Consider the following 14597-nt stretch of genomic DNA (forward strand, 5'->3'; position numbering starts at 1 on the left):
GAATGGAGATTTTTAATACACAATTATGTGTTTTGAATTTTTTTATGCAAAGAGCAGATAAAAAATTAATGTAATAGTGCTTAGTGTGTGTGAAAATTCCCACAGGGGATTGATGTTTATATTGTGCCTCTTCGTTAATGATTGATTGATTATTTGTAGTCGATTTGTTAAGACTTGTTTAATTTCCAAACCGCACACGACACCTCCAGAGGCTATGTGGTTTTTAAAGAAATGTGTGAGAGCCAACTAAATGCAGTGTTGCTGTCCAAATTTGTATCTGCCAGCAGGGGGCGTCATAGGCACTGCAGGATATTCAGGTTACGTTTGCACCTTTCAATTCCCTCTGCTCTGACAGTTGTGTGTCATTGATAAAAATCATTAGTTGCTTTATAAACAAAGATTAAATTAACACATACATTTTAGTTAAGGTGGTTAAATGCACAAACACAACAATCGTACAACAACCCCCTCTTGTCTCGTCCTTGTAGTGACATGTGTTGTATAGTAAAAGGGTTTGATTTTTTCCGATATTGTAAAACATTTCTGTACAATTAGAAATAAATGCATTAATCCAATGCATTCTTCTTGATGAATATACAGTACAGATCAGAGATCACTGATATCAATTTTTAACCAACAGTCACAGTGAGCAATGCTTCTTAATATTTATTATTATTTTTCAGTCTAATAATGGGTTTAAAACATGGAAAACAGTGCTTGGGGTAGTTGGTACACTGATTGTTTTTTTGTTTGTTTTTTGAGAAATCTACAAGTCAATATTCTTTACAGATTATAGGATGGGAAACCATACTTTGTCTTGGCTTTGCCTGTAGATAATGATTGAAAATGCACCCCCGGCACACACACTGTCTAATGCACCCTTAATGTGCTCTCTGGACCTTAGCGCATTATCATTAAGATTTCATCCCAGCATGCACTGGGGCTTTTTTAGGATCAAACTCGAGAGACATTAATGAGGGCGTGTGTTGTTTTTGTTGCGTTGTTGTATGGCTATTGTCAGTCATGTACATTTCTTTCAAATGATGTCACAAATGCATCTTAATATTCTCCCTAGTGGGTGTGTTTTCTTATGAAAGCAGTTTTTCGGGCTTTCACTGGTTGACATGTGATGCTGGACTGTGAAATCATGCTGAACGTCATGACCACGCTCTCTCTTACAGTGGACAAGACCTCCAAAACGGCAAAAGCTGCAGGGCCGACGGCCGGCCGGACACAGCAGCACAGCGTGGTTGGGGTAAATGGACAGACTGAGGAAGAAGAGGAGAGAGATCTTCGTACTCAAAATGAGAAGAAGAGTCAGTGTATCCTGCAGCTTCGCAAAGTCATCGCTAATGGCAACCGACGCCTGGAGGCTCTTGCCCTTGTCGTTCAGCATGTTTTCAGTGAGGTAAGAGAGCTTATTATTTTGAAAGATCATACATACCTTGTAGGATTTTGACTATGTGATTTTAGATATATAATCTTGAATAAAACAAAAAGCATATGCATTATACTACTGTATAGGTTTAGACACAAATGCATTGCTAAACATTTTAGTTGTTATTCAACATATATCTCGAATAATCTTTTAATTATGCAATATGAATCATACTTCTCACATCTTACTGGTCAAATTCAAACTAGGTCAAAATGTTTTATGTTAACATCCATAGTGTGTGATCTGTTTTGTCTACAAACCGGAATATTTTTTTTTTAGATGGGGGTACCATTACTAAACATTTCCAGGTGTGTGTATATGTGTTTTGAAACTGCAAGATATACCAAGGATGCTGGATCACATTCACTCTTGATGAAGAATTTCGTTTAGTCAATAAACCAAGCTTGACCTGATCCCCGCATGTGATCAGTATCTGTGTGCAACCAACCAAAAACACAGGATCCCCTGTTCATTCATTTATATTCACATATTTGCCTTCAAAGCCACACGTTACTGATGTTGGATTGATCTTTTTTAATGTGCGGCTTTACTGCAGCTTTGATAGACAACGATAAAGCACAATAAAGGCCATACAAGTTAAAGAGGAAACGGTCTGTGTTGGATCAAGGGTCTCTTTGACTAAATGTCAGACCCATCAATAATGGCCCGGCATGTTATTTGGGAGTCCCAATAATAGCTCTCTGTTTTGTGATCGTGGATACGGACCTGTCACGGTGCTAATTCCAATTCATTTTCTTTCAGTTTGCAAATAGTTTCAAATCAAAGAAGCCGTCAATCACCCGAAGCATTTAAGCCTCCTATTGATCTGAATGAATCAATAGGTAAACATTGTGTTACCATAGCAACATTTGCTACTGTAGCATACTGGATTTCAAATAGACAAAATTATTAACTTCTTGTTTCAAAAATTACATTAATCAGGAAGCAAGTAAGCATGATTGACTGTTATTATATGTGTTGAACCTCTGGTATTTAGCTTGCTGAACCAGTAATAGGGAATAATGATTCATTAACATTCTCACATTCTTGCTTTGCTGTTCATAAGCAGGTGTTTTAAAACTTACGTGAAGTTCTTGTTGGGGAGTATCGTTGTCGTGTCATGCTTTTGAGGAGGGTTAAGGTGGTGTGCTTTAAGCTACAGGTTTAGTCTGTGCTACCAAATCTTCTGATTAATCTTTTTTAATGCAAATTGTAGACCAGTGGTTTTGGACAGTCCGATAAGCCTATGAAATGACTCATGAAGAGTGCATACAGTACAGTGAGAGTGCAGTACATGTTTGTGTGATTGAGGCATTTAGTAACACCCTTCCATTCTGCATTTTGGTTTGACAAGTTGGTATGACAGCAATCCTTCAGTAAAGTCATCCAGACCTATAGTACAAGGCTATATTAGATAAAATATTACACCTGTCGGTCTGTGATTGTGTGAACCTTCTTTTATGACTGGAAGTATTTTAAATTCTGATTTTGGAGGTTGCCAAAAGATAGAGGCCAAAAACATTTTACATACTTTACTGGGACGAACCAAAGCTGTCCATGAAGCTCTTCTTCTTGGGGTGGCATATATTTAAGCAAATTTATACAAAGCACATTTACTGTATACATATGTACAGTTGAGTCCAAAAGTCTAATGAAATGATTTTTTATTTTAACATTTTAAAACATTTTAAAGATTTTATATGAGGTCAAATGCAATATTTAAGCGCCTGTACTAAACCTGTATATATGTATCTGATATCAAGTGTATATCAGTGCTGGGCAAAGATAAATCGTGATTTATCGCATACAAAATAAAAGTGACTTTTGGCATAATACATGAGTGTGTGCTGTGTGTAATTATTATGTATAAATAAATACACACACACATTCATGTATGTATTTAAGAAATATTTAAATGTGTATTTATATGTATTTCTATTTTTATATATTCTATTAAAAAAATTATATATAAATAAAAAATTCTGAAATGAATATATGTGTGTGTGTGTGTGTTTAAATATACATAATAATAACACACAGTACACACACATATATTAAGCAAAAAATTTATTTTGCATGTGATTAATCGTGATTAATCTTTGCCCGTATTGCAACAAATGATTTTCAAGAAAAAATGTCTTAGTATTTTTGTCTGGTTTTAAGAAAAAAAAAATCTAAAATAAATGCTTTTTCTTTATGTATTTTTTTTTTTTTTACCAAAAATATCAAATTTAAGTGATTTTGTGAATAAAACAAGCAAAAAAATCTGCCAATGGGGTGTTGTAAAATTTTTCTTGATTTTTTCTTTAATTTAGTGTTTAAGAAAAATGTTCAAGATTTTTTTGCTTACCCCATTGACAGATTTTTTATCATGTAAGCAAAGTCAACAGGTTTCAAGGTGTTTGCTTTAATTTCTAAGTCTATACGCATAATCTATTCTTATGCTATGGTTAGATGTCTATTAGACTTTCACTGACAGCCCAGATTTTGCCTTGTTTTAGCCAAAATTGCTTGCTGGATAGATAGATAGATTGTTGTTTTAAAAAATAATATCTAATCCGGAATATAGTTGTGAATATATTTGTAATTATAGATGTGAATCGTGAAAAGTCTGTGTTACAATCTACTGAAGTTGGGTGTGTTCTTTAAGTAACAGGTTGTTGGAGAGGAGTGGTTGAAAAAATAAGACGACACATCAGCGAAAATTAAATTAGGTTAGAGGAAAAGCAAGGTCCTGGATTTTGAAGAAAGCCTTTGAAAACAAACTTCTTTCATACATGTTAAGACATTCAATTGGGTCTATTCAATTTGATGTTGACTTTAAACTGTGTTGTCCTATCTCTAGGTAAACACTATTATTAACACATCATGTATGTTAGTATTGCGTAAATGGGCTAAAAGAGAGAAAGAAAGAAAGAAAGAACTCCCACTTTAGTATCGTATTTCCGTTTAAATCGGCACATTCCATGCATTTTTAGGCATTCAATGTAAAATGCTAATTTGTTATCTTATCTCCTTATCTCTCAGTAATAGCGACTTTATCCACCATAAATCCTTCTTATCCAAACAGGTTAAGAAAACACTCCACAAAATTTGGAAACCCACAATGGGCACAGCTCACATAGAGTTCACAGAACTCAAAATCGTTCACATTCTTTCCACTCATAGAAAGAAAGTGAGATTTGACTTTGGGGAAAGTTGACAGTTTTAGCGCTTAACGTCTCTCTTTGTGATTGATAGTGGCAAAGAGGAGGTGGGATGTTTGAGCTGTGTGGAATTTGCCAACTGCTACTTGAAAAAGGGGGTGTGGTCTGTTTTCCCACCTTACAGCTGTTTGGCTGATGACAGTAGAGCAGTGTTTCTCTTTACCCGCCCACCCTTGGCACTTTACCGTATTTCATAGAGTATACGTTTTGAGTAAACTATATGGGGCAGTTTCTTGGACAGGGCTTATCCTAGTCCTAAAGTGCATGTTTTTTTAAGATGCCTTAACTTCCTAAGACCCGAGCTTTGCTTTGGCTTGCATTTCAGATTTCTTTCATCTTTTTGGGGTTAGGACGAACCAATAAGTATAATAACCAAATATTTTTCTTAGAACATGAAGCAGTGTAATTGTCCATGTTTGTGTAAAACAGGTTTCAGTAACATAGAATTAAGTATTATGGTGCAAACAACAAAAAAATGTGATGTCCATGTATGTTGACACACCAGATCTTAGGAGGTTAAATTAAAAACATCTTGCACTGACACATTTTAACATATATCAATGTCACTGTTTTGTCTCAAAATGCACACTAGGAATGTTGTTGTTTTTTTTTTTTTTTTTTTGCAGTAAGGTATGCTTGTAAAAATTGCTTAAATGTCCTTAAATAACTAAGGACAGGGCTTAGATTAATCCAGGACTAGGCCTAAGAATATTATTTTAAAATCTAAGGTTGTAAAACCTACTAAATAAACTAAAACCAGTTCCAGTATATATAAATTGTATATATGTAGCAAAATTCTTAAATCAAGATGTTTTTTTCTTGACAAGCAAAATGACCTGAAAATAAGTCTAATTTTTAGACAAAATGTATCAAATTTAAGTGAATTTGTGGATAAAACAAGCAAACAAATTTTTCTTGAATTAAATAGTTAAGAAAAAAGTTCAAGATTTTTTTGCTTACCCCACACTGCAAAAAAAATATTTTCAAGAAAAAAAATCTTAGTATTTTTGTCTTGTTTTCAGTAAAAATATTAAAAAATTATTTAATTAAGATGCTTTTTCTTGATGAGCAAAACGACCCAAGAAAATAAGTCTAGTTTTTAGACCAAGAATATCAAATTTAAGTGATTTTGTGCATAAAACAAGCAAAAAAGATTTTTTCTTGAATTAAGTGTTTAAGAAAAATTTTCAAGATTTTTTTTCTTACCCCATTGGCAGATTTGTTTTGCTTGTTTTATGCACAAAATCACTTAAATCAGTTGCATTTTTTGCAGTGTAACACTGATATCACACTGCAAAAAATGACTTTCTTAATTAGTATCTTTGTCTTGTCTTCAGTATAAATATATAAAAATTCTTAAATCAAGATGTATTATCTTGATGAGCAAAATGACCTTAGAAAATAATTCTAGTTTTTGGACAAAAACTATACAATTGAAGTGTATTTGTGCTTAAAACAAGCAAAAATATCTGCCAATGGGGTGAGAAAATTTAGCTTTAATTAAGTGTTTAAGAAAAAAAAAACTTATTTCAAGATTTTTTTCTCACCCCATTGGCAGATATTTTTGCTTAAAGGGACACTTCACCCATTTGCATTAAGCTTTGTATAGTTAGAACCCCAGTCATGTTTTTGAATGGTCGTGCATCATTTCCTCAGATTCCGCTGAGACTGGAGAAATACAGATTTCAGTGTTGCACTTTCTTCTTTCAATGATGTAAAAATCATCATTTTGCATCATTGAAAGAAGGAAGTCCAATATCTTTGTTGAGGGAGTGAGACTACAAACACCCCTTTTCTCTGTCAAATAGGCACCAAATTCTAAATGTATGTTACATTTCAACTACAAATATGACACACTTTCAATAAAGATTAATGTTTCTATGGGTGAAATGCTCCTTTAAGCACAAATTCACTTAAATTGTATCGTTTTTGTCTAAAAAATAGACTTATTTTCTTAGGTAATTTTGCTTATCATCTTAATTTAAGAATTTTTTTATATTTATACTGAAAACAAGACAAAAATACTGAGCATTTTTTGCAGTGCAGATATTTGCAAAACTCTTTCAACATTCGTCTTTAACTTTTTACCTCCCCCTCTTTTAGAAAGAATACGGGGGCAGGTCTGTGATAGGGAGGAGACGGTTTCTAATGCAGCATGCTTGGAGACTGATGCCGACAGACCAGTTTTTAGAATAGAGAAGGAAAAGAAGGTAGCTTAAGACTTTGTTGCATGACTTTGTTGGAAGAAAAGAAAGCATAAGCCGGACACAGAGGAGAAGATGGGCTCCTCTGGTAGCAAACCCGGCCTGAAGAAATATCCTGGCTACAAGAAAAATGAAAAGGTGCAATTTGGTTTTTCTTCTTTTTTATAACCTCTGGTTGTTTTCTTGAGAGTGGTTAATTCGAAACACAAGTGTCGATAGCTGGTTTACTGGTCTGTTCTCAATTTTGATTTTTGACTTCCTGTTAGGATCAACAGAGCCATTGTTGGACTTGTGGTGATTGGTTTTGAGAAACGGTGGATTTGTGGTGGCAGGGAATTCTGGTGAACTGTTACATCAGAGCTGTTTGTGCAGCAAACTTTTGGTGCATCTCTGATTATAATTATAGATGAGCAAGGCGCTTTATATGATCTTTGTTTATGACGTAAAGTCTAAAATTCCTAGCAATGATGTGGTTTTAAAAATGAAATTCATCATTCAAAACTCTACTGTGGGACTATGCCGTTTCCCCTGAGGTGTTGAGAGTCTATAGGTGGTGTTGTTTGTGAACGTGTAGACCAGCCAGAGTCTGTGTTTGATTAGTTCAGAGGTGAAAACCTTCGTCGTCTTATCTGAGAGGCCATGAACTTTAAACTCACCCTGAGCTTAGTAACCATAACATGGTGCATGACAGCAGGGTGAGAATTTTGTGCATCTTGTGTTATAAAATCTCTGATGTTCTTCATCACAAAACGCAATATTGTCTTCCAGGCCTCATGAGCTTTAGCTATGTAGATTGCTGGATGCGTTATCACACATACGCCTCCTATCTTCCTGGAACGTTTAATTCGGCCTCACACTGACCCTTGTTGATGTTGGGTGATAAGAAACTGATTGAAAATGTCCTTATCCAACAACAATAGTCTGTTCGGCCAGTGCATACAGTGTCTAAATGTGAGCCACACTTAAAGCATGAAATAATTTTAAAGTCTTGAGGATAGTAAGTTGTTTTAAACATGGTGAACTGGAGATGCCAAATTGTCCTTCCTTGACTTTTATGTGGATCAGCTTGTTTATAGATACATTTGTGTGTAGATTAACCGGTTTTTGCCATGAATGTGGTGTTAAAGGGATAGTTCACCCGAAAATATAACATCTGTCATGTACTCACTCTCATGTTGTTAAAACCTGTATAAAGATATTTTGTGTATATTATTTGAGATATTATACGTTTGTTTTTGTATAGCTATAGGCATTGTGTTAGCAGCTTTAAAGGTCATGTATTCGAACCCAAGGAACAGACATACTTTAAAAAAAATATACCTTATAATGCACTGTAAGTTGCTTTGGATAGAAGCGTCTGCTAAATGCATTAAAATAAATAAAAAAACAAATTGAACCATACCGATCAGAGGCCCCATTCACTTTCATAGTATGAAAAATACTGTGGAAGTCAATGGGATCTCTGATTGGTTTGGTTACATACATTACTCAAATATCATCCTTTGTGTGGTTATCAGAACACAAAGATAAACAACATTTTGGGGGGTGAACTATCCCTTTAAAAAATAATAAATAAATAAACATGGTTGCGATCCATGGAAAGTGTTAAAGGGACACACCACTGTTTTTCAATATTTTATGTTCTTACCTCAAATTAGATTAATTAATACATATCCATCTTTTTTCAAAGCGTGCAAATTTTAATCTTTGTACAGAGCTTCATGAATGTGTTAGCATTTAGCCTAGCCCCATTCATTCCTATGGATCCAAACAAAAGTTTTATTTTGTGCCATCATATTTACCCGTGTAAATCCTCATGTAACTCCTCATGTAAATAGGGAAAACAGAAAGTGTTTGGTGGCTTATAAATTCATCCCTGTTTGGAGCCATAAGAATGAATGGGGCTAGGCTAAATGCTAACACATTCACGAGGTGCTGTACAAATATTAAAAGTGCACGCATTGAAAAAAGTTGAGGTAAGAACATAGTAAAATATTAAAAAACGGTAATGTTTTCCGTTACTTCAACGTAAAAATGAGTTACAATGAGAACTTTTTGCACGTTTTTTTATTTCTATGGTCTAAAATTATTTTTTTCTTTGTTACAGCGCGAGGCAGCAATCAAACAAAAGGAAGAACTTTCCGTCCAGCTAAACAACTTGCGAGACCAACTGGGTAAGTTACACATGTCCCATTACAAGTAAAAAAGCAGATGTCATAGCCGAGTTGTTGTGTCTAACACAGTCTCACCCCATTTCATCAATATTTGACGACACTTGACCATTCGTCAAATGTTGACGTGAAGGGTATACCTTTCGCGTCATTTTTTGACGAACTGGGGACTTCAATACTATTACGTCCGTTGCATTCTCTTTCCTATTTTATTACCATTTGCGCGTCGGTTTAGGGTTAGATTACGCAAAATTAAACAGTGTACGCAAAATTAAACAGTGTACGCGAAATTAAACAGTTGTCACCTGGCGTTGGGGTTAGAAACAGTTGTCACCTGGCGTTGGGGTTAGAGTTAGGTTTGGGTAGGGATGTCATTATGTAAATCTAACCCTAAACCGACGCGCAAATGGTAATAAAATAGGAAAGAGAATGCAACGGACGTAATAGTATTGAAGTCCCCAGTTCGTCAAAAAATTACGCGAAAGGTATACCCTTCACGTCAACATATGACGAATGGTCAAGTGTCGTCAAATATTGACGAAATGGGGTGAGACTGGGTTGTTGTGTCTGGTTAAAAGGTAGACAGAACGTAGGCTTTCATCTTGGTTAGTTAGCTTTTCTTTGGGAGGTGCTGTTATCCGAAATGACTTTAATGAGAAAGATAATTGTGGGGCTAAACCGTCTGTAGAAACCTTTCGTGTCTTGCTCAAGGGCAAAGTCCTGAAAAAGCCAAATCGACCAGGCGTCTAGTTTCGGGGTCACACCTACAGTATTTAGGATTGCAACCATTGTTTTAGCAGGTTCTTTCTCGCAGATCATTTACTTATTAGTGGTGCTTGCTGAGACAAGCGTCACTACTATTACTTGGGGTTAACGGTTTAAACAAACCCCTAACCCTTCAGTACATAGCTCGCCCTGCACCATTTGAGTGATGCCTCGGGTGATGTGGCTTACTGAGGCGCGCTGTTACTTTTCTAAGCAGTTCGATGAATGATTTTGCTTGAAGATGGATAATACATTTTTTTTTTACTGACTTTAAAGAAGGGACCTAGCAGACACTCACAACACCCTTGCAATAAACCAGTAGTCACAAAGCAATCCACTACAAACATGACTTATAGCAACCCTTTGGCTACCACCTATAGAATTTGCATAGGCAAGCACCACTTAAAGGAATAATTTACTCTAATATGAACATTTTCTCTTAGTTTACACTCATGCCATCCTAGATGTATATGAAAAAAAAAAATTAAATTGCAAAATAATTTATATCGTCTTTTGACAAAATGCACATATGAGTCAGAACTAGGCCCACAAGAACCAATGAGATTCAACGTTGCTGCCATATCTGATATGCAACATATCGACTGCATTTCACAAATGTATCGTTTTGCTTCAGAAGACATATCAACACACAAGTCATTTTGAATACTTTAATGATGGATGGATGTGCTTTTGGGGGCTTTTCCATGTTGATAAAAGAAGATAACATGATGGCATTTTAACATGATGGCACCTTAAAATAACGTTTCCGAAAAAGTTTCAGTTGTTCATCCACTCGAAACCAGGTGAACGGCACTTTCACATTCGCTTTGCAGCCCTCTGTCGGCCAAAACCGCACTAAAGAAGTTTCCAACCGTTGAGTCGCGGTCCTGTAGTTTGAGTGAAAACTACAAAAACTTGCTTTACGGCAGACCTACAATCCAATCAGAGCCAGCTTTGCTGCAGTAGGCTAAATTAATTAGGACAGTGGTAATGGACAATTCCGCTTCCAACCTGTAGGGGAAGCAAAGAGCAAAAACTCTTTAGTGTTGCTTTAATATAAAATGATTTATTTGTGTTCAGCTGAAGAAAAGAATGATGAGAGAATGTTCATATTTAGGTGAACTGTATCTTTAATATTTTCCAAGAACATACAAAAATCTGTTTTTCTGATTTTCAGTATCGGTGTTATCATTAAAACTATTTAGCATGTGTGTACAGCTTAACATTCCAATATTTGTTCTAATGATCCCGCTATACCCCACATTCCAGAATGCATCTGTTTCATGTTTCATCCTGTTTGGCTTTATATTCTGATAAGCACCATATTGATGAAACTATGTGAATTGAGAAGCATTGATATGACATTCCACACACCAATCACATTGCACCTCTGCCCTGTGGACATCTAGCAGACTTTCACTTGGTGTATTTATGTCTATGGGTTGTCAGCGTAATATGACTTATTGATGGTGGCAGTACCTCAAACACGAATGCGCACACGTATTCGGCATGCCCGGACACACGCATTTCTAATGCTGCAGAATGCTAAAGATGTGTTACTTGTTATGTTTAATTGGTTTGGCCTTCTGCACTGTCATGGCCTTTGGCTTCAGCTCAAGTATGTGTGCATGTGTGTGGCATATGAGGAATGTTTCACTCGCACTGGCATCTGTCTGCAAGTCTGAAGGTCCAGTTGAAAAAAATTATATTTGGCTTTTACAGGATTATACAAGTCATGTCAAAGATATGCTTATATATTATAATGTAACTTGTGTAAATACATTATTTATTTTACATTGTGTTTGTTTTGGGGGAAAATGATCTGTCCATGCAGCACACATTTGACACAAATAATATCATTATAAATTTAGTTAAAGTGCATTCCGCATAATAATTTGGAACGGCATATTTTACATATTTTTCAAAGTATTAAAATATCTTTTGACATTTTTATTTCATTTAAATATGATAACATCCATACTGTCATATAACTGTTAAGGGTCAAATAAAATTTGTAAACTTACTGACTGTATTGGAAAAATAAACAAAAATGGCATGTGCATAATCATTTGGAATGCGGTGTATTTATATTATGTAACATTCAATTAAATTCAATTCAATTTTATTTATTTAGCGCTTTTCACAATTGTTAATTGTTTCAAAGCAGCTTTACATGAGTAGATGTAGGTGAAAACACGAATAATCAATAGATAATATAAGAAGTAGAATACAGCGGCTAAGAGTAAACCGTACAAGCGAGCGTGGTAATAATGTAACCTATACAGTAAAGTGCAAAGTTAAAGGGGACATATTATGAAAATCTGACTTTTTCCATGTTTAAGTGCTATAATTGTGTCCCCAGTGCTTCTATCAACCTAGAAAATGTTAAAAAGATCAAACCAATAACTTAGTTTTGGTAAACCATTTTCTGCAAGCATGTGAAAAATAGGTCATTGTAATTTGGCCCTTATTGTGATGTCAGAATAAGGTAATACCGCCCCCTTTATCTGCACTATCCAACCACAGCACAACCATTTAGTATGGAGAGAAAGAGAGAGATAAAATATTTCACAGCACAATTGAGTTTCAATTGCAACAAACCACCATCATTGTGATCAGTGGTTGCACTTCATCCGCTCATTTGCATTTTAAATGACACACCCAAAACGGCACACTTTTGCTCAGACCTATTTTAGACTTAGTTTACATCTTAAAAAAAATCTCATAATATGTCCCCTTTAAGCCAATGTTGGCTGACTCTCCCGGGGACGAAAACCCCCCCTAGGAGAAAAACCCTGTGGGAAAACTCCTAGAAAGACCAAAACCCTTGGGAGAGATTATATTTAGATATATAAACACGGTAGGGATAGGAAGCAGGTAAGCGGATTCACTGGTTAAGCCGGTGGTCGTTGGTCGCGTATTGGCTGGGCATCACGTTGAAGGACAGCCAGTAGATCACTGGTGTGATGACCTTCACAGCAGTAGGAACTGGGTCTGTTTGTCTCATTGTCCTCGGGGTGGAGGACGAGACAGGGAGAGAAAAACAGAATTCTATTAGCATAGGGGCCATTCGCATTTAATGCAATTGTCATACAGTATTATGGCTTAAAATCCGCTCGGTTCCAGACAGGCTACCTATTGCGGCATAAGTATATTACCCATATGAGGTATGTGAGTGCTTTGTTCTAGACAAACTATTGCGGGATAAGTACATTTACTGGACATTTTATGTGAATGCTTTGTTAAAGAAGAATGTCTTAAGTTATTACATTAATTTGGTAGAATAGAATAGAATAGAATAGAATAGATTCTTAAAAGTAAATTACAATCTGTACATTCTAGATTATTTTCTAGACCTTGGTGACCACTAATAATGTTCACTAATTTTAATTCTTTAGATAAGTTTATCACTGCTATATGTTCTAGATTGGACTGACTCTATCCTTGCTCCTCAGGTAACTCAATCTCATGCTGTGAGCAGCTGGAGAGGGACAAAGAGGAGGTGCGTCTGTCTCTGGAGGCATTTTTGCAAAAACTCCAGGAGCAGCATCAGACAGAACTACAGCAGCTCGAGGAGCGACTGAATGAGTTTTACTCGGCAGAATGGGACAAGACTCACCAGGCTTACCAGAAGGAGGCGGATAAGTGCAGGGCACTCATGCAGCAGCAGGTAGGCTGTTACCCGGGCTGGTCCATGTTTGTATCACAGACATGTCGAGTCTTATGTAATCACATTAAAGTATTCAAATTACAGGCTCGGATCACGCAATGCCTTACCTTATTTCGTAAATACGTCTGTGAAAACATTAAGCGTATTATTTCACACGCTCCCTATATGCTGTATGTAATCATTTGGCCTTAAGCTCTTTTTTTTTTTTTTTTTTGGGAGATTATTTTTATCTGTGCTGCAGAAGTGTATATAGCAGGCTGTTATGCAACTAAAGGGTTTTTGTGTGTGTATCTGCTGTTTACTAGCGTTCCAGTACATTTTTACCTCAGCAGATTGACATTTCTGTTAATTAGTAACAATGGAGTGATAGTAAAACTTTACGTGTACAACATACTTATGCTGCAAGGATAGAAACATCTGTCTAGATGTTTAAAAAGTAAACACGCACCTGAGTGACAGTTACTCAATGTGAATATCCCCGTTAAAGTGTGTTTTATAGCACTTTCACTGTTAAATTAATGATTAATGCTTTTTACTGACAGGTGGACGAGGTTAGGAGCAAACAGGAGGCCCTGAGGAAACAGCAGGAAGTTGCACACAGCAAGCAGATAGAGACACTGAAAAAGGAGCATGAGACCTCGCTCACAGGTAATTTAATCACAAGCAGAAGACCTTTAGGTTTGTGTAATGGTTTGCATTTTAAATTGATGACATTCAGTCGATTAACCAGAATGTTTTTTTTTCTATTCTAGAGCTGAGGAAGACTCATGAACAGCACACAGAAGACTTGGACAAAACATTTAAGGAGTCTGAAGCCTTGCTCAATGTATGTATTGCCAGGTGTCAGTTTGTGTCCTAGAACAGGGGTTTTCAAACTGTGGGCTGGGGACCTCCAGAAGGTTCTAGGGCAGTGGTTCTCAAACTGGGGGCCGGGGCCAGGTGGTGCCAGGGGGGCCCAGTTTTATGACATTTTATAAAATAAATACATTTATCATGAATTCTGTGGAATTAAACCTAAAAAAAAAATAACGCTACTAACCAACAGCACTACTTTGTATCATTCAATATGTTTTGTTTAAAGGGACAGTAAGTAGGGTTTTAAGTGTTTTATTAATCAAAATCAATGTCTTTATTCATAAATAT

General features: G+C 35.9%; 1 protein-coding gene across 2 annotated transcripts in view; it reads left to right on the forward strand.

Annotated features, from left to right (window-relative positions):
• Positions 1–14597, forward strand: part of mtus1b (microtubule associated tumor suppressor 1b) — a 51236-nt gene that overhangs the window by 33458 nt on the left and 3181 nt on the right. For both annotated transcript variants that reach the window (XM_065254518.2, XM_065254517.2), the window contains exons 7-11: positions 1182–1408; positions 8956–9022; positions 13240–13454; positions 13997–14102; positions 14207–14280. In XM_065254518.2, coding sequence (XP_065110590.1) covers positions 1182–1408; positions 8956–9022; positions 13240–13454; positions 13997–14102; positions 14207–14280 — 689 coding nt within the window. The remainder of the gene's footprint in view (positions 1–1181; positions 1409–8955; positions 9023–13239; positions 13455–13996; positions 14103–14206; positions 14281–14597) is intronic.

Source organism: Paramisgurnus dabryanus, chromosome 4 (assembly GCF_030506205.2).
Source record: "Paramisgurnus dabryanus chromosome 4, PD_genome_1.1, whole genome shotgun sequence".
NCBI classification, from domain to species: domain Eukaryota; kingdom Metazoa; phylum Chordata; class Actinopteri; order Cypriniformes; family Cobitidae; genus Paramisgurnus; species Paramisgurnus dabryanus.